The sequence below is a fragment of the Aspergillus lentulus genome (genome assembly GCF_001445615.1).
Source record: "Aspergillus lentulus DNA, contig: Alt12, strain: IFM 54703, whole genome shotgun sequence".
NCBI classification, from domain to species: domain Eukaryota; kingdom Fungi; phylum Ascomycota; class Eurotiomycetes; order Eurotiales; family Aspergillaceae; genus Aspergillus; species Aspergillus lentulus.
Genome location: NW_028322115.1, coordinates 2537019 through 2559513, shown reverse-complemented (window position 1 = coordinate 2559513; position 22495 = coordinate 2537019). Strand labels below are relative to the sequence as shown.

General features: G+C 52.7%; 9 protein-coding genes across 9 annotated transcripts; 4 read left to right on the top strand and 5 right to left on the bottom strand.

Moving 5' to 3' along the window:
* Window positions 1-581: 581 nt before the first annotated feature.
* On the top strand, window positions 582-2129 carry ALT_6759 (putative clock controled protein (Ccg-8); the record flags this gene model as incomplete). Its single annotated transcript, XM_033561919.2, has 1 exon — window positions 582-2129. The coding sequence occupies one exon, from the start codon at window positions 582-584 to the stop codon at window positions 2127-2129; it is 1548 nt and encodes a 515-aa protein (XP_033417810.2).
* Window positions 2130-2474: 345 nt separating this feature from the next.
* On the bottom strand, window positions 2475-3441 carry ALT_6758 (uncharacterized protein; the record flags this gene model as incomplete). The annotated part of the gene is made up of 3 exons (XM_089600126.1): window positions 2475-2545; window positions 2621-3302; window positions 3379-3441. The coding sequence occupies 3 exons, from the start codon at window positions 3439-3441 to the stop codon at window positions 2475-2477; spliced, it is 816 nt and encodes a 271-aa protein (XP_089455588.1).
* A 1827-nt stretch (window positions 3442-5268) lies between these two features.
* Window positions 5269-6275, bottom strand: ALT_6757 (putative carbonyl reductase; the record flags this gene model as incomplete). Its single annotated transcript, XM_033561917.2, has 3 exons — window positions 5269-5516; window positions 5569-5952; window positions 6023-6275. The coding sequence occupies 3 exons, from the start codon at window positions 6273-6275 to the stop codon at window positions 5269-5271; spliced, it is 885 nt and encodes a 294-aa protein (XP_033417808.1).
* A 1608-nt stretch (window positions 6276-7883) lies between these two features.
* ALT_6756 (uncharacterized protein) lies at window positions 7884-10436 on the top strand (the record flags this gene model as incomplete). Its single annotated transcript, XM_033561916.2, has 1 exon — window positions 7884-10436. One exon carries the CDS (start codon window positions 7884-7886, stop codon window positions 10434-10436), a length of 2553 nt encoding a protein of 850 aa, XP_033417807.2.
* A 319-nt stretch (window positions 10437-10755) lies between these two features.
* ALT_6755 (Voldacs domain-containing protein) lies at window positions 10756-11782 on the bottom strand (the record flags this gene model as incomplete). Its single annotated transcript, XM_033561915.2, has 2 exons — window positions 10756-11410; window positions 11466-11782. 2 exons carry the CDS (start codon window positions 11780-11782, stop codon window positions 10756-10758), a joined length of 972 nt encoding a protein of 323 aa, XP_033417806.2.
* A 769-nt stretch (window positions 11783-12551) lies between these two features.
* Window positions 12552-13155, bottom strand: ALT_6754 (uncharacterized protein; the record flags this gene model as incomplete). The annotated part of the gene is made up of 2 exons (XM_033561914.2): window positions 12552-13075; window positions 13140-13155. 2 exons carry the CDS (start codon window positions 13153-13155, stop codon window positions 12552-12554), a joined length of 540 nt encoding a protein of 179 aa, XP_033417805.2.
* Window positions 13156-14091: 936 nt separating this feature from the next.
* Window positions 14092-16005, top strand: ALT_6753 (serine/threonine-protein phosphatase 2B catalytic subunit; the record flags this gene model as incomplete). The annotated part of the gene is made up of 5 exons (XM_033561913.2): window positions 14092-14209; window positions 14283-14614; window positions 14669-14926; window positions 14986-15890; window positions 15942-16005. 5 exons carry the CDS (start codon window positions 14092-14094, stop codon window positions 16003-16005), a joined length of 1677 nt encoding a protein of 558 aa, XP_033417804.1.
* Window positions 16006-16655: 650 nt separating this feature from the next.
* Window positions 16656-18680, top strand: ALT_6752 (uncharacterized protein; the record flags this gene model as incomplete). The annotated part of the gene is made up of 3 exons (XM_033561912.2): window positions 16656-17028; window positions 17100-17235; window positions 17285-18680. 3 exons carry the CDS (start codon window positions 16656-16658, stop codon window positions 18678-18680), a joined length of 1905 nt encoding a protein of 634 aa, XP_033417803.2.
* A 68-nt stretch (window positions 18681-18748) lies between these two features.
* Window positions 18749-19543, bottom strand: ALT_6751 (alpha/beta hydrolase; the record flags this gene model as incomplete). The annotated part of the gene is made up of 1 exon (XM_033561911.2): window positions 18749-19543. The coding sequence occupies one exon, from the start codon at window positions 19541-19543 to the stop codon at window positions 18749-18751; it is 795 nt and encodes a 264-aa protein (XP_033417802.2).
* Window positions 19544-22495: the final 2952 nt, after the last annotated feature.

Genomic DNA, 22495 nt, shown 5'->3' with positions numbered 1-22495 from the left:
GCAGAAGTGAAGATTGTGGAGAGGGGATGTTCCCCGTCACATTCAGCCTATTTCGGATGACATGGGCCTGTCACTGCTACTTGATGGTGATGCTGAGCAGGTGAAGCAATTATTGTCCAGTATTAGGATGATTTAGGAGTTAGAGTAGTAATAATTGACACGAGAGTAGATTCGGGTCCAGTTTCCTCCTCTGTATCCCAATCTCGACCGGACATGCTCCGTTGGGCCACTCTCTTTTTCTTGCACGTGAAAGCAGCAGCCTTGGATTCTGATTCTGATCAATCACTCGACGCCATCACCGCCCACGCCTGAATCCTCATTTCCCGCTCATGCTTGTGCGAAGCTATTCTTATCTCCCATTTTAACTATTAGGAGCGTCTGTGATCGTCAATCACATTCCTATCCAGGACGAGCGCCACCGCTGGTTCAGTCTACTACATAGTTGTAGCGACTCTGCAAACTCGATACGGAGGACCGACTCCGGAGGATCCAAGTAGGTCTATCTAGGACTAAATTCTGATCCAGGATACCCCAGTCTCCAGTGGGATCATAGAAATAACACCAGGAACAGCGCTATTCTCATGGAAACCCGTCTGGTATCGTCCGGCCGAGACGCCGCTACCACTACCACCACCACTACCACCACCACATCGCAGACGCCCTCCTCCCACTCCTCTTCATCCGCCTCTTCTCCCTTCTCCGCTCCTGCTACCTCTTTCTCCTCGTTTCAGCATGTTCCATCCTCCATGATGGATGTCGATAACCATTCCGTGGCCGACGAGCGCTCTCGTCGGGCCACCAGCGTTCTCTCCATGGATGATATAGAGGCAGCTCAGGCGCTTGAGGGGCTCCGTGCGGGTAATATCCCCTCGCCTCTTGGCTGTCAATCGCAGGCTGATAAGATGATTGATTGCTGTGCAGATTACGGACATCCATCCCCTCGAACTTCAACGCAGAACAGTCCCGCCCATGCCCCGTCCGACTCCAAGCCCCAGCCTGAACCCCTCCTGTCCCTGCTTACCTCTACCCATCCGTTGATCTCCTCGGCCATCAACGGGTCTATGTCCGCATATACCTCGTCCAAGTCATATTCGCCGCGTTTCAAGTCTGGCGCCGAATTTATCGAGCGCAACATCGGCTCCCCCGTTGCAAACACGGTTGGAACCGTCGGTCGCAAGACCGGCGTCGAGAGCGGCCTCCGTTGGGCGCTACAGCGACGCGAATCCAACTGCACGGACCCAGCGAAGAAGAAACGGAAAGTAAGTGGTGAGAAGCAGCAGCCGCAAGACGTAGACGTGGAGAAGGGGCTTGCAGGTGACAACGACACAATGGATTCCCAGCGCACGCGCAGCTCCTCGGACCTGTCGCACTCCGAGCCTCTTCCGCCATATGATGACAACAAGTCGCCGAATTATGAGGAGATCGGCCGGCCGTCATCTCGTCAGAGCCCGGCCACCTGGCAGAGCCGGCTGATGATCTCCACGTCCGGCCTGGGCGTCGCCATGAGCGAGGAGTCCCTGCGCAGTTTGCAATACTGCCTGACCTGGCTGCGGTGGGCCAACGGCCGGCTGGGCAAGGCCATCATCGCTCTCCAGGGCGCGATCAAGGAATGGGATAGCGCCAGGCGGGAGAACGGCGAGGGCGACGCCTCGTTGCTGTCGCAGCGTATCCAGGCCGTCAAGGAGGATGTCCTCTCGACCTTGAAACAGGTTGTCGATGTCGTCTCAAAGTATGCCGGCGGAGCTCTACCGGAGAACGCGCGCCACCTGGTCCGTCGCCATCTGACTTCCCTGCCGCACCGGTTCCAGGTCGCCTCGACGTCCAAGCCTCCCCCTGACTCACCGGCATCCAGCTCCGACGCGACGCTCGGCGCTCACCGTATCTTGGTGCTGGCACAGGAGGGTTTGGACATGATGGCGCAAGTCAGCGGCGTGGTCAATGATACTCTTGTTAGTGCTGAGCATTGGTGCCAGAGACTGGGCAAGAAGCGCCCAGAGAGGGACAGCAAGCAGCCGAATGGTATGCAACCGCCGGAGTCCCGTCCGGAGCAGTACCCGGTTGATATCAAGCAGCCGATCCGTGAGGAATCTCAGGATGTTGCGATGGGGGGAACGGAGGAGAGGGTGTAAGGAGTTGACTGAAGCCATTGTGCCTACAGCAGGTACTGTCCAGGGATTGCACTTGGCGCACACAATATGCTAAGAACGACTACTGCTTGCGGTAGTGTCAGAGCACTACTTGCAACTCTCTTTGAGCTGGAATTCTCCTTTCTTTGCAGTATACCTTCGTTTTTGACTTCCTTGTGACATTCGACGACTCGAGACTTTTCTTTCCGTATATTTGGTTTTCATTGGTCGATTGATATCCGCATAGCTTGTTTGGTTATATAGGCACGAAAGATTCGGCGTTGTTTTGGTTTTCAGCCGTGATTTCTTTCAGTCTTCTCCTGGGCCGGCATGCAGCTGGCATGTCATTCATTCGTCCGTCCCGTTCTGTCTTTCTACCAGCGTCGACTGCAAATGCTCTGTACGTAGGGCAATGTCTCCTAAAAGCGTTTCAATGACAGCAAGTTGGACAAAGTCTCGTCTTATTCAAGTTATGTCCCGCTGATCAAACGTACCACCCTCGACCTCGACCTCACGTATGAAAGTCTTATATCCCTCGCGCGAACAGTGCAACCTCACTTTGATTGTCCTGGCCGCAGCGGCCCTTTGCCTTCGTCTCTCCTCGACAATCACAGCCCACTTGAGCCGTACCTCGTCCACCCGTTGCCGCCGCGCCATCCACTTCCGCCGCCACAACGCCATCTGATACATCGACAGATGCGGATTCTCATTCGGCGACCTCACCCCCCTCTTCTTTCCACATCCTTTCCCTGGATACTGATACTCCGCCCCCGCGAGCACATCATCCACCAACGCAACCCTCCACCTCCACCGCCGCATCTCATGAACCTCCTCCACATCCCGACACAGCGTCAACAGCCCCCGCCGCGAGAGATAATGCACATGAATATGGAAATCAAGCATGTACCGCGCGAACAGCGCCCCGTCTTCGCCTTCGCCTTCGCCTTCGTCCCCTCTGCCCGCTTCTCGCTCGGCCAGTTCCCCCAACGCAGTACTGTAGCTCTCGTGCTGCGCCGGCGTCATCAGCCTTTGGTACCCTGGGACCTGTGGCTCTGGGGGTATCGTTCGCGGGGAGACGCCGTCTATCACTGCTGTCTGTGGATGTAGGAACGGCGGGTCCCGGCGGGGATTGTAGAGGCCTGTGGCGAGAGCTGTGAGTAGAGATGCGCGGGGGAGCTGGGTGAGTTTGCAGGTTGTGCAGTGGAGGGCTTCGTCGAGGGAGGAGTTCTGTGTACTCCGTGTGTCAGTTTACGTCCTTATTGTTTTGTTTAGATGGACTTGCCATTTCTTGTTCTTCGGGGTCTGGTGCTGGCATTTTGAGTAGTATTCATGCACTATGAATGTATATTCGATTTGATGATCTATTATTCGGTGGTTGATTTAGTATCGGATCCATTTATATGCGATGCAGTCGAAGCTGCATTATATATATACATATATTACAAGAAACAACGATGATGTCTTCTTCACTGTGTGCAGGAAATGTGACTCCATCACTTGATTTAAATCATTTGAACCAGGCTTGTTTCTGTAGTCATGAGTTTAGTCTGTGGTATACATTCTTAATTTCTTGTCTTGGGCAAGTCAGTTGATCGATGGGGTTGATGCTGTCACCTGGCCGTGCCCTAGACCATCAGACGAATGGTTGTCCTGTAGGTATTACGCTCGGCAATCGTGGGTAAATAGGATAAAAGGCTATTTCTAATGAAACAGGAAGATGTTAGGTAGATTTCTCATTAAAAGATGTAGTATGTGAGGAGTGGTTATTGGTTGCTTTTCTCTGGAGTTTAGGTCTTAGTAGGAAGGTTAGAAGGTTAATGTATATTGTTAGCGAGATGATGAATAAGTAGTTCCAATCTCCATAGAGAATTATAGTCACTTGTGAGCATTCTGAAACTGAACAAGATGGTTGAGGTTGTATCTGTTGCTTGGTCTACATATAACTGCCGTGAAAGACCTCCTTGATAGGGAGTGGTGTCTTGTAATTACAACACTGTAGAGACAGGCTAGATGACCACTATTATGCTGAGGTTTATGTCTCAGTCTGCAAAAGGAGATTCGGCTGCGCAACTGAATTTGAATCTTATGTATCAGCAACACAGGGAGTCAAAATGTTACATGAGTAGATCAGCACAATCAACTGTGAGTGAATGTTAATATCCTCAAAGCAATTGTTCCTGTGAAGCAGATCAAGCATAATTCTACTCACACTCAGAAGCACCTCTCCTCTGCCAGAAGCAGGAGTCATGTCCGAACCATTATCCGTCAATCTCTTTCCTGCCATCTGCCTGTTCCTCTCATGCGTGTTTGTGCTCTGTCTACACTGGAAGACCATATCACGCACCCTCTCACTATGTCATCCAAGACACTGGTACCAACAATGGACCTACGTCCAAGTAGACGACCAAGAAACCACTACTACGATGTGAGCATTAACCTCAACTCTCTCACAACACTTGCTGACCATGCCTCCAATCCTGCAGCGAGGAAGCGATTGAGCTGAGCTCAATAGATCCACACTCGAACTTGGAAACTGCTAGCGACGACGACCCTCTAACCAAATACTTTGATCCGCAGACCTCCATACTGCACGAGCACATCCTTGAGCCGCCCTCTCCTCCAATAGCGACTTGGGAACGGGATCTTCAGCATCGCATCGACAACGGGACAGGGTTGACTGCGTCGATAGACCGTTTTGTGGATCGGGCCGTTAGACGCGTCGAGGCTGCAATAGGTCATGCGTGAATAAACTGTGTTCGAGACTCGTGAGCTGTACGTGGCGGTGTATGTTGGCTGAGCCTACAGCGCTTAATGCAGTGCGGATAGGTAGAATGGAGTGGGAATGCCACGCGGCGTTGGTCTGATTCATGATATGCTATTAGTAGCTCAGGGTCCTTGCAGGACTCAGGCCAATAGTGCTCATAAACAAGGTCCAGTGGACCGGGGGCAAATGAGACTACATCCGAACTCATGCGACTTATCCTTTGATGTCGATCCGAAATACTCGCAGCCAGCCTGAAACACTTGGAATGGTATATTCAAGTCGTTGTTTATTCATTCGTCTATCATGTATATACTCTATATACTCTATCCCATCAAATGCCCCCCAAAGTAAGGAAACCCTAAACACAGCTGACCCAATCTATGGTGCGCAGTAACCACCGTCGACGACGAGGTCAGCACCGGTGGTGTAGCTGGCAGCATCCGAAGCCAGGTAGAGATAGGCGCCCTTCAGCTCTTCAGCACGACCTTCACGACCCATGGGGATCTTGTCCTTCCAGATGTTCTTGGTCTCCTGGGGCACGAAGTTTGAGATCTCTGTAGCGATGTAGCCGGGGGAGACGGTGTTGGCACGGGCGAACTTGACCCACTCCACGGCAAGAGATTTGCCTGGACTGTATTAGCAACGTCCATGAATATCAATCCAACCTGCCGAACTTACAAAGGTGAATGACAGCTGCCTTGGCTGCGTTGTAGGCGGCCTGCATCTGAGGGAAGTTCACAATGTGGCCACTCATGGAGGCAGTGGCCACAAAGCTACCATATGTGAAGTTGGAAAGCTTGTTGCCGTAGATGTCGGTTCCCTCCTCCTTCTGCCTCCGCCAGTGAGCAGCGGCATACTTGGCGCAGTAAAAAGTACCGTTCAAGTCGATGTCAACCACATTAGAGTAGTGGTCCAGAGGCCCATCCACCATGGGTCCCTTGGTCCAGGGGATACCCGCATTGGCAATGAACACGTCTAGACGGCCATTGAAGTCCTTCACAGTCTGATCAACAGCCTCCTGGACAGCCTTGGGGTTTGTAACGTCGACTTGGTAAGCCTTGGCTGTGAAAGTTAGATCCTCTTTGTTCCATCTAGTTGACCGGAACAAATGCAAGCTCTGAGAAGTACTCACTCTGTACACCATACTTGGAAGCAATCTCAGCCGCTCGCTCAGGACACTTAGTGTTGGTGCCCCACCACAAGGCAACGTTGGCACCTGCTTCAGCCAGGCCCTGAGCCACGGCGAGACCAATGCCAGAAGCAGCACCAGTGACAATGGCGGTTTTGCCCTTGAGGGAGAACATCTGCATCAAGCTCGGATGTTCGGGGGCGGATGTGTTGTCGTGGACAAAAACACCACTCTCGTTGACAGGGTTGGAAGCCATTGTGAAAGATGGCGGGTAGAAAGGGAATAAATTACAATCTATTGAAAGAACGTTACTGAAAAGGAGGACAGATGGAGAAGTAAATAGAAAGGAGTAGCCGTCTATTATATAGGAGGGGCAGAAGCTATGGAGATAGCATCAAGCTATGAAAATAGCAGCAAGCGGTGTAACAGGATGGTGGGGGTCAGCAAGGATAACACTGCAGCTCTTCCGTCTTGACAATAAGTCTTTTGAAAATAAAGGTCATTAATCACATCGCTGGACCTTCCAGAACCCAAACACGGAGCTTACAGACGCCCGATGCGCTGCATCCCTATCCCTCCAGACCCGTCTATGCGTCCCAGTGGTAGTCGGAGATTCTAACGGGGATATCCAACAGCTCAGTGGGGGCTCAGGTTCAGGGCAGCGCAGTGTCTGGCCATTGTGGATCGACTGAACCTATATGACGATAGGTGGCCCCAGAGCAGCCAGCCCGACACGGCGTTAATGCGGGTGGCTGAACATAATCCGCGGGATTGCTTCTCAAGGAGAGAATGAACTCGGACATCTCTCAAACTGTGATGTCAGTCTTCAACTCAGGAGTAAAAGAAGGCTCCATGATCTTCTGATATCAGAGATTCCATAGCCACAGCAGTGAATGCCTGTCTGCTGGTTTCCTGAACAGGTCAGAATGGGATACAAGAGGGGGAGACGTGGATGCTGTGGGTCGTTTCCCCGTGATCCAAGCCCCGTGATTGCGGCCCCTCCTATCGGACGTCGGATTCCCCGATTCGGGACAGCCGCCAATCACGTGATTAATACAAGCCCCGATACTGATGAGAGTCAAAGCAACAACAACGCGCCGGTTCGAATGTTTGGCCTGCTGAATCTTCAGTTTCATAGTAGACAGACTATAGTCAGAACTGAAATAACTGTCGAGTTGACTACTCTTGCGAGTGCTCATGCTTTTTTCCTCGGACAAAAAAGATTTTGTCAGTGGCCATAATGTCGCCGTCGAGAGACAACACGCGGCCACAGTATGGGAACTTACGGATGATCATTCCTGACAAGGTCATGCCATCCAATCACCTCGAAGAGTTATGCTGGCTTCAGAATGTCCGTGTTGGCCTTATTGTGCCCTGCAACTTTGCCTAACAGCCAGCGCAATCTCTGTCCTTCTCTCTGGGGGACCATTATAACATGACATTGGGGGTCAGAATTTACTGTGATATAATCTGGGTTCTTACTGCTCAAGCCCATACAGATCAAGTGCTTATTATTTGCACTGATTGCAAGATGAGGGTCAGCCTGTACAATGACGAGCATTCCGCGCGTCAACCGTAATGCGGCAACACATTCCGTTGCTTCAACTTGGTTTCCCCTTAACAAACGCAGAATCCCCCTAGGTGCCACAATTTCCATCTTGTACTGATCTGTATCTTTTGCCTCCTGGATTTGTCGCCCACAGGGGTGTTGGTCTGCTTCACCATTCAATCAAGGACATCAGATCCAGACCGATCTAACCAGCTTCTGTCACTGAAACAAGCGATGAAAAGCTCCGGACAGCCTTGAGCTTTGATTCAGCATCAGTGTCTGCTCACTTGACGGAAGGGGCGGACGCGACTGACGATGCCGGCGCTGGCCACCGTGATCGCGGTGGCTGCCGTGTGCGCCGCTCTTTTCATCGTTTCCGCGGTGGTGGGAACACTCGTCTGGATAAAAGCCCGTCGAGAGCGTCGTTCACGAAAAGCAGTCAGCGATAGTCAGGGTCGGTACGCTAGGCAGTTACGAGCATTCGAAGCCGACACGGCGACATCACTGTCTCGGGAAGAGGGTTCTGCGCTGAGGCTATACGGACAACTGCCATATGGAAAGCCAAATGAATGGGGCGTTCTAGCGAGCCGGGAAAGCCTCACTTACTCCACAGTGGACTCGGACACTTCCTCTCAACTCGCTGAAAAGGCTCGTTCGCTTGGCCGTTCGCTTTCACGATCAAAATCAACCCGGCAGCTGAAAGGTCTGCTCAGATCGCGCCCTCCAGGTCCCCTTGCTCCACTTGCAGAGGCAGCCGAGAGACCCTGTGACAAAGGGCCCCGGTACAGAGCCAGAGACCCTGTATCTGTCTCGGCAGTCGAAGGTGCCCTGGAATTACCGACAGAGATGACACCCAGACAAACGCCGGAAAAGGAAGAAGAACGAAGCCTCGCCGAACCATCGATCCGCCCACTGTCAACGGTGATGCCTTCGGTGCATAGGAGAGAGCGTTCAGGCAACCTCTTCCCAGTTATGGAAGACCATCATGAAGGATTCGAACTGCCTCCTTTTACTCGAGTACGAGGTGGAAGCATTACGACACAGACAGCCGGTGCCATTCCAGAGCAGCCGGTGCCGCCTCCGCCGTCGGCTTATCCCCCAAACCGATTCCGCCTTTCAAAGAATGATTCGATGCGGTTCTCATCGCTGAGTCTGGAGACGGCGGACAGCTCCATCTTGGACGACAGTCGGAGAACTTCAACTGCTATCGAGAGTGATTTCACTTCACCAGCATTACCTCCCTGCCCAACCTTCACACCCTTCAGCGCCAACGATGTCGGCCGCATGGAATTTGAGCGGCGAAGTTTCGCAGCTTCCAACTCAGCATATCCTGCGCCATTCATCTTTCCTGCCACATCGCCTACCCGTGACTCTCTGAGGCTGGAACCAAACCGTACGTCGCCTCGCCGCAGTTTAACTGCACGTAGTCCTAGCCAGACAGAGCGCGTCAGCCCCCCTCCTAGGAGGAGTGAATCTCTTTGCTCCAACCAGTCCAGAAGGGAGGTCACCTCCATGCCGCACCTGGACCCGAACGTGACTCCGCATCTGAGTGCAACAGGCTACAGCGGCTCGCTGCTGCCTTACTTCAGTCATTTGCACCGGCACTCCATGTACGCAAGTAGGCGTACAGATGGAGATCCTTTCTACGGCGGCCAGGCGAGCTCACATATCTCAATTCACCCCCCTCGAGCACCCGCAAGGAGGGTTAGCAGTCTCTATGTGCCAGAAATATTTACACAGGTCCGCTCGGAAAATGCTCCTAAGCCACCATTGACCTCCGCCATGAAGAATACCCAAGGTCACCGAAAAGGCCACAGACGTCAGAACTGCGTCCGAATTTCGATCCACCCTCCCATCACCTTTGGACGTCCTGCGTTCTCGCCAACGGCTGAGGAGCCCGAGGAGTTGGAAGACCTGAGCGTGCGCAGACCGGAAGCTCCGCGTCCGACCAGCTACGGTACTTCCTCGATGAATTCGAGTGTTGTCACCTTCTCCGCCAACAAAAATAACTCGTACGACTTCCAAAGACCCCGGCCACGGGTCACGGATGTCTTCTCTACACCTGATGGGAGCCCAACCAAGAAAAGAAAGCATAGCAGAGCTGACTCAGGTGACGATTTCCTGAGCCCTGTGGGGAGCGACAAAACTCTACCAGAAATCATGACCTCTCTACCGTCCAGCAACGATGGTTCTCTCTCACAGACACCGTCTCCCGAGAAGAATGCTCCCCTCTGGCTGCTTCCCGTCTATGCAAGCTCGCCGACATCCCGCGAGAATGCATCACCGCAAACCAGTCCGCGTCGTTCGGCAGTCAAGGGGCCACGCACACTGCCAAATAAAATGGTGTACGGCAATAGTCCTCGCTCTGCGGCTCCACTCGAGGAGAACGACACTCTGTCAGTACAACAAGCCTCCTCAAGTACTCGCCCTCTTTCTTTGAGGCCTTACGGTAGTAGCAAAGATGTTGCTACTGCTACGGATCCCTTGCCACATGACGAAAGCAGCGCTACCGTTCTAGACAGCACGCCTCTGAAGCAGCAAGACCAAGAGGATCTCCCATGCGACGTGCACAGAACGCTGAGCACGTCCAACGGCAATATGGTCACCATATGGGAAGACAATGATACGGAACGAAAGGCTCAGCGTATAGCTCCGCCAACCCCGTCTAATGATCCTGCTTCATGTCTAAAGAAATTTGTTCAAAACGGCAGTCAGCAAACAACGACAGATAACTGGACGCCACGCAAGTCAAGTCAAAAAGCGCCCAAAAAAGGCCTCACGACGCCTACCGGGAAGACAGTAGGATTAGGAATTGGCGCTGCGACTCCTGGGAGTTTATACGATGGAGACGGCTTCTTGAAAGAATAGTCGGGTCTGCTTTGCTTGGTTAGCAGGTTATGGAGTTTATAGGGCCATTCATTCGGCGGGTTCTTGGTTTTTTTCCTTGCTTGACAGCTTTCTAGGCATCCCTGCAGAACTGCATGATATCCGCGTGTTAGACAGATAGGTGCCGCTTGAATTTATCCAATCGTGTAGCATAGTGTCTTTGTCATTTTCGCATTAGGTATTTTCCCATAGTCAAAATAGCACCAGTAGAACCACGAATACTTTTGCCAATCCAAACATATATTGCAAGAGAATTAGCCTTGCATTCTCTCAAACAATCCATCTCACACAAGAGCAACACCTAATCTGTCCTCCTCCACTTCGTCTCCTCGTCCTCGCCTTGCCTATCACCACCCTCCGCACCCTCACCCTCGCGCTGCCTCACAGTCCCCGCACCAGGCCCAAGAGGCAGCGACGGCTCCTCACCCCCACCAATCCAATTCCCCTCCTCATCAAAATACTCATGCATATTCTCCGCAGTGATCCACCCAGAACTACCATCCATAGGCGGCGGCAGACCCCCATCCGCACTCCCCATCGTCACGAAACCAGACTGCATGAGCGAATCCCCCTCACCGTCTCCTTCCCCGTCCTCCTCCTCCATCGGATCCGGATGGAGATTCGAACACGCAGATACAGCCGCATACATCATCTGCACCGGCGTCTCCTCCGGCTTCTCGGCTTGGTCTTCCATCGCATCCTCGCCGGTGGGAGCGGTGGTCGCGCCGCCGGCGTACTCTGCACCTGTTGGCGGGACGATCGTCAGCGTGATGCTTTCCTCCTCGTCGTCTTCGATGTTCGTCCCTGGGGCGACGGGGGTCGCAATCTGCATGTACAGGCCTTGGACTTCGGCGGTGCTGCCGGGGAGGCGCAGGCGCTGGATGGCGTGGAGGGAGATGGAGGGGTAGGGGAGTGAGACGCCGGCGGCGACGGCGGGGGCGTAGAGGAGGAATTTACTGTTAAATTAATTTTAGTATGAGAGCTGGAATAGAGGGAGGGTGTGAGGCTTACTCCGATGTCACCCAGACATCTACACCGTCTACGACGAGCTCGTTTTCTTGTCCTTCTTCTCCGTCGGCGGCGGCATTGTTGTTCGTGGCAGCGGTGGAGGTATGGTCGCTAGATCCGTTTGCTGTTGGGGTTGAGCCGCGGATCGCATTGAGGGCTGGTGTGGAGAGGAGGTCGCGTTCGAGGATGACCAACTTGCACTGCTTGCTGTGGTAGTGGAGGACTGGAGGGCCGGAGTGGAATGACGCGGGCGTGCGCGATTGGTGATCGGCCAGGAGAACGAATGAGGACGCCTCAGGGGCTGATCGAAGAGGTTCCATTGTATTTACGTAAGGTGTAGTGACTTCAGGTGTATACACTTGTTGCGTGGTTGGAGGAAATTTATCAGAAGATAAAGTTGGTCGGTGATTGTTATCTGGAGGGGCGGGCGGGAGCTAGGGCCACAGCGGAGAGCTTCATTCACAGTGAGCTCTTCCCAGATACGTCAGGCGTCGCACTTGAGCTTCTACAAGAAAGATAGGATACAATATGGCATACGTTGAGTCTGAGGAGTCATGAGAGCTTGACCCTTTAATCATTCAGGAATACCATGTGAGGGGTGTATCACGTTCAAAGGTTGCATATAATTGAGTGGGTCGTGCTAGATGCGCATCCAAATGTACATCCGGCTCATTGGGACCTAATCTTAACATACATGCGCGATTTGAAGAGTGCACAGCATATTCACCTAGTCAAGTGCAGCTCACTCAACCGAAACCATAGGGTCGATCGCGGGTAATGAGAGACATTGCTGCTCGAGTCAGGCTCACAGGGGTTTGTGGTCCTTCAAGCCTGCTTCAACATCAATCTGCAGGTTTAGGACGTTGTAACGTAGCCGAAGCAGACAGATTAAATAGTCCATCTTTCTTGTGAGCCAGTCTGGCTAGTTCCAGCAGTGGATGAGGCGCTTCTGGTGGACAAGGTGCAATCTTGGTAAAAGACTTTGTCCGCACCGGGAAGTCTGAAATGCGCTCTGTTGAACAGATGTGTCTGTGCTAGAAGCAGCGCAGGAATCAGTTTCTGATGCCATGTCTGGCGTAGCACCGCTGCCTATTTCACATCCAATCCTCCAAAAGCTCGATCCAACTCTTCGCCCTCATCACGAGGCACCATGGCAGGAAAGCCGGAGGAACTCTGATTGCCGGATGAGCTGTCCAGTAAGCTATGGTTTGACTGATTCTTTGACGACTGAGCCGGCGCCGAACTGATAGGCTGAAGCAATTTCTCATCTCGATCCAGCCAACCCGGGGCAACACGCCTCTTTTCCGCAAGCTCTCGTTGCGATATTGCTTCCTCCCATTTCTTGATCGCGTTCTCGGCCTCGATTCGCGTCCTGATCAGATGTTCCTCCAGCGACTTGCAAGAGGCCAGGATCTCTTCGGGACGCGCCGCATGCTCGCCGCTTGGGGAGACCACATAACGGGCTTTGACGTCCGGATTACTGGGATCAACGGTAACAGATGGAGGCAGAGTTGACGGAACCGACTTGTAGGTGTAGGGAAGAGTGACTGAGGTAGGGAGATTGATGAACGGGGAGACTGTCAAGGGGACTTGGGCAAGAAGCGGATGAGGACCTGTGTGGGAGGATCATCAGCACTCCTAATGGCTACTTCTTAATAAGATCATTCAGAGACGTACGGAATGATTCATACATGGCTGTTGCAATCCAGTCCCCTAGAAGGAGAACGAGACAGAGACGAAGACGTGTTGGAGTCTAGAGGACCAGAATAGTGTGGGCGTGGGGAAAGGCAAGAGGATGAACCGACGGACAGATATCCCCGCACTTCAGGGACAATTCCAGTAGTATTTGCCTCGAGGAATCTTAGGCTCCTGCGTTGATGCAAGAGAGGCCGATGATGGATGAATGAGACATATAAACTTACGTATCTGATCGCAGCACCCGCCAATGGCACACCATCCAAGATCAATCAGGACTCGTAAATGCACGCGAAATCCAGCTTGACCTCGTCAGACGGGTCAGGATAGGTATCGATAATCTATCTTGTATTGGCAATCCTTGACCCAGCCCATACTAGAGCCTCCTCAGCCTGGTCAAAGACCTTAGAAAAGACCTGCCCTCAGCTTTTGCCAGTTCCCTCAGCCCATCGCAATAAATCTTGCATTGCCGACGAGCAATAACTGGATTGCTTTTTTGTTCATATATATCTTGTCTTCTACCTTTATCAAGTTTATCTCTTTTCCGCCACGCGACCCACGGTCACCTCAGCTTACACTATTTTAGGAAAAGGCAATACACTTGGCTGTATCCTTCGAGTCCTCAGGTTTCACATCCACAATTTCTCCTCAATATCGACACTTTTCTTCTTTACCCTTTGCCCCTTCTTCCTTCACAGAAAAAAATCCATCATCCACCGGACGATTGATCCCTTTGATCACCGACGTCAAGGCAGTTCCTCGATCCGGCCTTCGTCTCGTGTGTAAAATCCCGCCGCGCTTTAACCCCACCACAAACTCGCCTCCGCGCAACCAGCTTGCCCCCTTGCTCTTGCTCCGTCCACTTGCGCACCGAAAATCTTCCGCAGTCTTGCTTCTTTGAAGCCGTAATATTTCTTAGTTCACACTGCGCAAGATGGATCAAGCACTGGCGCGCGCGGTGAGGGACAAGAAGCCGGTCCCGGAGATCGATTTCACACTACACACCATGGAGGATGGCACTCAGGTCTCCACTCTTGAACGAGTGATTAAAGGTACGGCCTAATATTGAGTCTTATCTGCGTCTTGATTTAAAGATTTGCCGTCTCTAACAGTTTGCGAATTCAGAGGTGCAAGCGCCAGCTTTGAGTACTCCAACGGATGAGATGTTTTGGTCTCCTGAAGACCCTTCGAAGCCCAACCTCCAGTTCCTCAAACAACATTTCTATCGGGAAGGTCGTCTTACGGAGGAGCAGGCGCTATGGATTATACATGCGGGAACTCAGATTTTGAGATCTGAACCTAATCTGCTAGAGATGGATGCGCCGATCACAGTCTGTGGCGACGTTCACGGTCAATACTATGACTTGATGAAACTTTTCGAAGTCGGTGGCGATCCGTCCGAGACGAGGTATCTTTTCCTGGGTGATTATGTTGACAGAGGTTATTTCAGCATTGAGGTGAGAGATGGCTACTTGGGAAACCTCAAGGTCGGTGAAGCTGATATCGGCTAGTGCGTTTTATATCTCTGGGCCCTGAAGATTTGGTACCCGAATACACTTTGGCTGCTCCGAGGCAACCATGAATGCAGACATCTTACGGACTATTTCACCTTCAAGCTGGAATGCAAGCATAAATACAGCGAGCGTATCTATGAGGCCTGCATTGAGTCATTCTGCTCGTTGCCGCTGGCGGCGGTGATGAACAAACAATTCCTGTGTATACATGGCGGTCTGAGTCCTGAACTTCACACTCTCGAAGATATCAAATCGGTACGTTCTAAGCTGTTGGAATGTTACTTTTTGTTCTTTCGCTAATATGAATCATACAGATCGATCGTTTCAGAGAGCCACCGACTCACGGTTTGATGTGCGATATCCTCTGGGCTGATCCGCTTGAAGAGTTTGGACAAGAAAAGACAGGAGATTACTTTGTTCACAACAGTGTTCGAGGCTGCTCTTACTTCTTCTCGTACCCCGCGGCTTGCGCTTTCCTTGAAAAGAACAACCTGTTGTCGATCATTCGAGCACATGAGGCGCAGGACGCTGGATATCGCATGTACCGAAAGACTCGCACGACTGGGTTCCCAAGTGTGATGACTATCTTCAGTGCTCCCAACTACTTGGATGTCTACAACAACAAGGCTGCCGTTCTGAAGTACGAGAACAACGTCATGAATATCCGACAGTTCAACTGCACGCCTCACCCGTACTGGTTGCCAAACTTCATGGACGTGTTTACGTGGTCGCTTCCTTTCGTCGGTGAGAAGATCACCGATATGCTCATCGCCATCCTGAATACCTGCTCCAAGGAGGAGCTCGAAGACGAGACTCCTACATCCGTGTCGCCTTCCGCTCCTTCTCCTCCGCTCCCGATGGACGTGGAGAGCAGCGAATTCAAAAGGCGGGCGATCAAGAACAAGATTCTTGCCATCGGACGTCTCTCGCGTGTCTTCCAGGTGTTGCGCGAGGAATCTGAGAGAGTCACTGAACTCAAGACGGCTGCTGGTGGCCGTCTCCCTGCTGGTACTCTGATGCTTGGTGCCGAAGGGATTAAACAGGCCATTACCAACTTTGAGGATGCTCGCAAGGTTGACTTGCAGAACGAGCGTCTTCCACCGTCTCACGAGGAGGTCATCAAGAGAAGCGAAGAGGAAAGACGGGCTGCCCTTGAGCGTGCGCAGCAGGAGGCAGATAATGACACCGGCTTGGCTACTGTCGCCCGGAGAATTAGCATGTAAGTCAACCCTTCTTCTGGCAAGAAGATTCGTCGCCTAATAAAGCACAGGTCGGCCGGCTCTGGCAGGTCTCGTCGGCAGAGGGATACCCCCCGGGAGATTCGGGAAGCCTGAATTGGTTAGGTCACGTCCATGTCGTGTTTTTATTGCCGGCAGAGTGTCCGTCCGTGGAGCTCAATGCTTGCCGGTGCTTGGTATCGAAGGCCCTAGGTTTTGACCACCCGGAATCCAGTGAGGGCGCAGGAAAACAAGGTTACAAATTGCTCCCTTTGCATTCAACCTGTCATACCTTCTGGTTGAATGTGACGAGTGATGACTGCGACTCTGGCGACGGGGACATAGCTGTAATTTCCGCACAGAATTCTCGACGCGTCCGTGACGCCTCGACTACACGAGCTGATGAATTGATACACCATGGTTTTCTTTGCGCTATATGTATATGGTAGCGGATATTGTTGGTTCTTCGGTTGTACCGTTGTCTATACAACCAATGCTTTCCACTCTTTCACTGGGATGACTTATCTGGTAGACGTAGAGCGATTTGTAGACATTTATTGGCAATTTTCGATTTGAGAAGCCACGAAAATACCCCTGGCTAAGGTACAAAAGAACTGGTTTTGTGGTAACCCATGTTGTTCTACTGCTATGTCAATTGCCATCCCGCCAAGACAAGTCGATAATTCCCGTTTTGCGGAACGGAAGACTTGCTTCAGCTCACTCTCCCCTCTCCAAATGCTCACCAACATACCACTCGCGTCGAGTCAATGCCTCTCAATCTCCGCAGCTCGATTTCGAAGAGCCTATCGCGGCCCTCGGACAATGGATCGATCTTCTACTGCCCATCCTGCTCAATCTGGAGACGAAGCCTGACAACGCGTCCCCGCGGCAATGTCACTCCGCGACGAGATCAGAAACACCTGCCATCATCGCCATCGATACCCTCGACGAATGTGTGCCGCCGTCAACTTGCGACGCCGTCCTTGGTCAGCGCTCGGAGGAACGTGCCGGAACGGTTCAGGGAACTGTATGAAGCCTTGAATCGGGTCAGGGATGCCGCGCCGGAACAGGTCAATATCAGCCGATTACAGCTTGCCTTGCGTGGGTTGGAGTCGGAAGTCCCGCTTATCCGCGTAGCTGGTTAGTACCTGTTGATATGTGGAAGGGATTGAGGAGATTGTAACAGTGGCTAATGATGGCTTCGTCTACAGTCCTCGGTTTAAATGACGCGACGGCTGCTCGCAGGCTCGTTCGTCTGCTGCTTGCTGATCCCTTGAGTTCTCGGGAACCCTGGGAGGATGTATTAGATTCTGAGGATGCGGATATGTCGCGGGGCTTGCTGATCCGGTATTAAGCCTCGCTGCCTCGTAGAATTGAGACGCTGACTGGTTGACAGATACGGAGAAGTATCGGAGACGATCCCCAATGACCTCCTACCTACAATCTCGGTGCCCTCGTCGATCTTGAAGAAAGGCAATATTGAAATTCTGGTCTCTACGCTCGGCGCGGAGACGGAGTTCTCGCCCGCCCAACTCTCTGCGGATACATTCCTCGTGCCCACGGTGACGATACCCATCTCGCAGTCCGGTCGGCACAATGCAGTGCGCTACCCCGTCCACAGGAGTATTGTCTGTGGAAAGGGCGTAGATGGTTTACTCGCATACAGCGGCTTAGTTGCTCGATCGGACTTGAAGAAACAAGCGCGATTGGTCTACGGCGCTATAGCACTGCCTGGCACTGCTGCCGAATCGGCGAGCGATCGCATAAGCTTTGTGGACCTCGACAAAGCTGATGTCGCCTTGGCTAAATTTCGCGAATCCGTGCAGAATGCGTCACTGTACGAGCAGGGGTGGAATCAGAGTGGTGTGCAGCCGGTGGTGGATTGGCTGTCCTCCTTGCGGACAGAAGCAGGAGCGTTGGATCCCTCTCTGAAGACTCTGATTGAGGCACTGATCGATTCCGCGGAGACGAGTGTGCTCACAGAGGAAAGCAGGAGGATTCTGGAGCAAGAGATCGAGTCGGTCCCTGAAGAGGTCCGCGAGCAACTGGTCCAACTTGTATCTTTATGGGCGGAGAGGGCTCACACCGAGCTACAGAGTTCGCTCGAAGAAGGATTCGCCAGCAAGCCATGGAAAGGCCTCGCATGGTGGAAGCTGTTCTGGCGAGTGGACGACATTGGCATGATCACATCTGAGATCTTGGAGAAGAAGTATCTCTGCCGAGCGGAGAAGGAGGTGATTTGGACTGCGGGCAAATTCGAGCAGGCTGGCGTGCTTGAAGCACCACGCATTTCAACCGAAGAGGTGCCCGCTGAGCCTGCGAAAGAAAACTCGAATAGTACTGAGCTTCAGACAACGCCAGCGCAACCAGCGGAGCCGTGGCCGACGCAGATTACCAACAGCCGAGCAAAACTTCTAGACACAACCGTGCCGTCGTTGCAGGCTTTAGCGCAACGACTGGTGCTCTTCAGCTTATCGACTACGACGCTGACAACCGCGCTGTCCGCACTGACATACGTCTCGCTCCCTACTGCCTCCATCTACGAGACAGGCACAATGGCCGCAGTGGGTTTGATCTACTCTCTGCGGCGACAGCAGAAGAATTGGGATGCCGCCAGAAACTTCTGGGAGGAAGAAGTCCGGGAGGATGGGCGAACCGCTCTGCGAGAGACGGAGCAGCACCTGCGTACAACTGCGCAGGAGGGAGGAAGACGGGTTGAAGAAGCCTCGCCAGCCAACACGGCCCGTCAAAGCATTGACGAAGCCAGGAAAGCTCTTGAAGAGCTAGATTAACGCACCTTAGTAGACGCCCATCTCTAGATCAACGTACTGTACAATACCATTACTACTGTTTCTATCATTCATGTAATCTCCACACTCCCCTCGGGTACACCCTGCCAACTGCGCAACCGCCGCGCAAAGAACTGCATGACGGGCATCATCTCCTCCCGGTTCCGCGGCATCCCATCCCCCTTGCGCGCGTACTGATGGACCTCCACAAACTCAAAGACCTGCTTCGTCCGCCGTATAGCCCCATCACTCACGGCCGTCGGCTCCCGCCCACCCACCAGCAACACCGGCGTCCGGCTCTTCGCTCCAACCGTACTCCCCGACAGGGGATACGGCGCCCCGATGGATATCACCCCGGACAGAGACGTATCCTCCGCACCACCCCCAGCACTCGCACTCGCACCCTGCGCTTTATGCTCGTTCAGCTCCCTCGCAGCAACCAACGCAGCCATCCCGCCCTGCCCGAACCCCAGGATGAGAATCTCCCGCGGCCGATACCCGCATTTCTGCACGAGCACGCCGCGGATCACCTCGTCTACCAGCAGGGTCGTTGCGCGCTTGAACCCGGCGTCCATGTCTAGCGTGCCTGTCGCCGAGTCGAAGGAGACGTCGTCGCCCCAGTGGAAGCCGCCCAGGTCGAAGGGGAGGGGATTGGGCGCTTGAATAGTCACGATGGTGGTTTCGGGGAGGTTGAGGGCTCGCGCGAAGGAGGTGAAGGCTGCGGCTGTGTCGCCGAGGCCGTGGAGGAGGAGGAGGATGTTTGGTGGTGCGGGGTGGGATGCGCGGGGTGGGCTCTGGGGAGGGGTGATGGTTACTGTGAGGGTGGTGGGGAAGTCGGCTGGCGAGGGGGTTTTTTTGGATGTCATTTTTTCGGCTGTGACTTGGGGCACTAGGTAGGTGTGGTCGATGTTGAGATGTTGTTTTCAGTAGTAGGTAGCTGTGAGAGCTTTATCGGTGTGGGGTCGGTGGGTGGGAGTTGGGCTATGTCCTCAATTGGGTGGTAAGATGATTATAGCATGGTAGAGATTTCCTTGTATGTCAGATTAAGAGTCCCATTGTTTGTGGTTCTTCATGCAGTAAGCAGTAGACGTCGAGAGGAGCCAGATTCAGACATGACGCCGGTGATGGAGAACGTCCTGAGCTCAAGCTCAGTTTATGCCTTATAAATCAGGCCACAACGAGCGCAGCGCTCTGCCTGAAATTCCTGGAATCCATTTCCGGTCCTTCGTCAAGAGACTCAAGCTGAAGTTTCAGATGCAAGCTCGGATAACAGAACCCTGTGCGGAGTACCCCTCAGTACCCCTCAGTCTTGCACCTCCTCCTGATCAAGCGGCAAAATCGCGACACAAACATGCAACATCAGGGAGTAAGGTATGCACGAAGGAAGGTCAAAAGACCTGACCCATCACCTCAGTCATTTACTGAGACGATACTGCTCCTTGGCGTGGATACTTGGGTAACAACTACAAAGTATCACAGAAGCACCTCTGCAGAGCCCAGGACAGCATTGGATGATTGAACGGTCAGGAGGACACCGCTTCATCCGAAGGTACTTGGGCCGTAAACACTACAACATATCTAGCTCGTGTTTCACTTTCACCGACTGGACTCCATTGAGTCCATCCAGCTTCAGCCACGATGCTTGGGACCTGATGGTAGTACACCGCCACTTCTGAGGGCTGCAGATGCATGCATGATGCAACGTAGAAGCTTCTCCTATTGCACTATTGACGGTGAGTCCTATTATGGAGCTTTGAAGTGGGGAGCATCCAGTAAGTAGTGGATTTCGTACGAAGACTCAAAATCAAGAGATGCGCTCCACCCTCTTGTCAGTGACTGGACGCATACATCTCTTCTTATGGAGATGGAGTTATTTCGACGGATTGCACATGGACTTCGTAGAGGATAGCAAAGTAGGCAACGGTCCGTAAGCACGCGTTCGTACGGCTGTACGACCGACGACCGTACGAGTAACCACAGGGCGATAGACAAGCCTTGACAAGAGTGCTTGGCGGTCTCACCAATTCCTCGGCGATTCGGCAAATTGACGGTAGCATCACTAGCTGAGTCGCTCAGTCGAATCATTCGATACTGAAGTGCTAAATAGAGGAGTGTGGATACTATGGCTTATCCAGAGTACGGCTGAGGGAGAAGACCCATGTATCGGTCGATCCACGGTTGAATTGATGACTCTGTTTCATTATTACCTTTCGGAGTAAGAACTCATTACCAGACGAAAAGTAATAATATAGCAGCAGTAGCATGGGATACTCTCTACTTGTATGGAAACACTCAAGGCTGCAATGTTCCGGCGCTGGTCGAATGGAATCTGAGCTACTGTAGTTGGGGATCGGTGCCACAGGAGAGAGGGGATGGGATGGTGATCTTGAGTTCAGATCCGAGGCCGTGTTGCTGGTAATAATACAGTTACGAACAGTAAATGCTACTGCCTAAATCTGAGGCAATTCTTCCAGCTGAAACTGCTCCGTCGTCCTCGTGGAGCAATTGCTTCACTAGCTGGAGTATGGAGACGCCTCCAACCCCGAGTCGCACGCCGCAGCTTGCAAGTCCCCGACATTGGACAGACGCTGTAGCGCTTGCGACCATATCCACGTAATCCGAAACATCGTGGGACGGTAGCAGCGAGGATAGGTTCTCTGGAGTAGTGCTAACTACTGCGTAGAGAGGTGCTGCCATACCATTACCATATCCTTTACACCACTCTCACGAATAGGGAGTGCAGGATGACCCATCCGATCTCCTCTACACCCTCGTAAGGCTTAGGTAGTGGAGTTATGAAAATAGACGCTGAGACGATGGCCTATGAGGGACAATGAGGCCATTTGAGTCCCCTGAGGTAGCTAATAACCCCGCCATGTGCAGGGATATAAGTTGAGCAGACTGCCTTCCCATCTGTGATCCCGAACTATCCCATCGCACAACTATCACAGCACCTTTCAACTGCCTTTAGATTCCTAAACGCGTTCTTGATTTCACCAGATCAATTCAAAATGGCTTGGGGCTGGGGTAAGTCGTTCCTTTTCACCAACCTTGAATGTGAATCTGGGAAGCCCTCCTGCTAGGATCTAGAAAGGGTCCCGTTCTCTTTTTGCCCTCCATTCTGTCTTTGCTCGTCGTGTTCGAAGACTAATGACATGATCCAGAACAATCCGACGACGCTCACCGTGAGGTGTACGGCGAGCGCAGGCACGAGAGCAGCCTGTCTCACGAGCTCATTGCTGGAGCTGCCTCGTTTGCCGGCATGAAGGCTTGGGAGGACCACCAACGCCAGGAGGGCAAGTATATCGGACCCTACTTAGTATGTTAGCAAGCACTGATAGCATCTCAATCTGTTAGGCAAGCCTGTCAGCCACGCTTTCGCCAAGGAGGCCCTGGCAGGGTTCGTCGGTGCTGAGGTCGATAAACTCATCGAAACAAAGGGACTTGATGAGGCGGATAAGATACGCGCTCGTCGCCATGCTAAGGAAAATGCTGAACGCATGTACGATGAGCACTATATCGACCGACAGGGTGCTCCAGAGTACGACCCGGGTCGCTACCCACCTCACGAGCGCTTCGACCGCCCTGTCGACCGTTGGTAAACGCTTGCTGTACGGGACGGCCAGACAACATGTACATAGGTTAGAACAGTGGTGATGGATGATAGACATGAATTGAATATCTCTGCATGATTGCTGAAAATGATCAAGTTGCTCTCACATTTTCATACATGAATGATCATTGATAGTGTCGCTCCATGACGCAACTCGAGAGAAAAACAACAGTCAAATGTCCTTGAGTGACGCCACCAGTCTTGG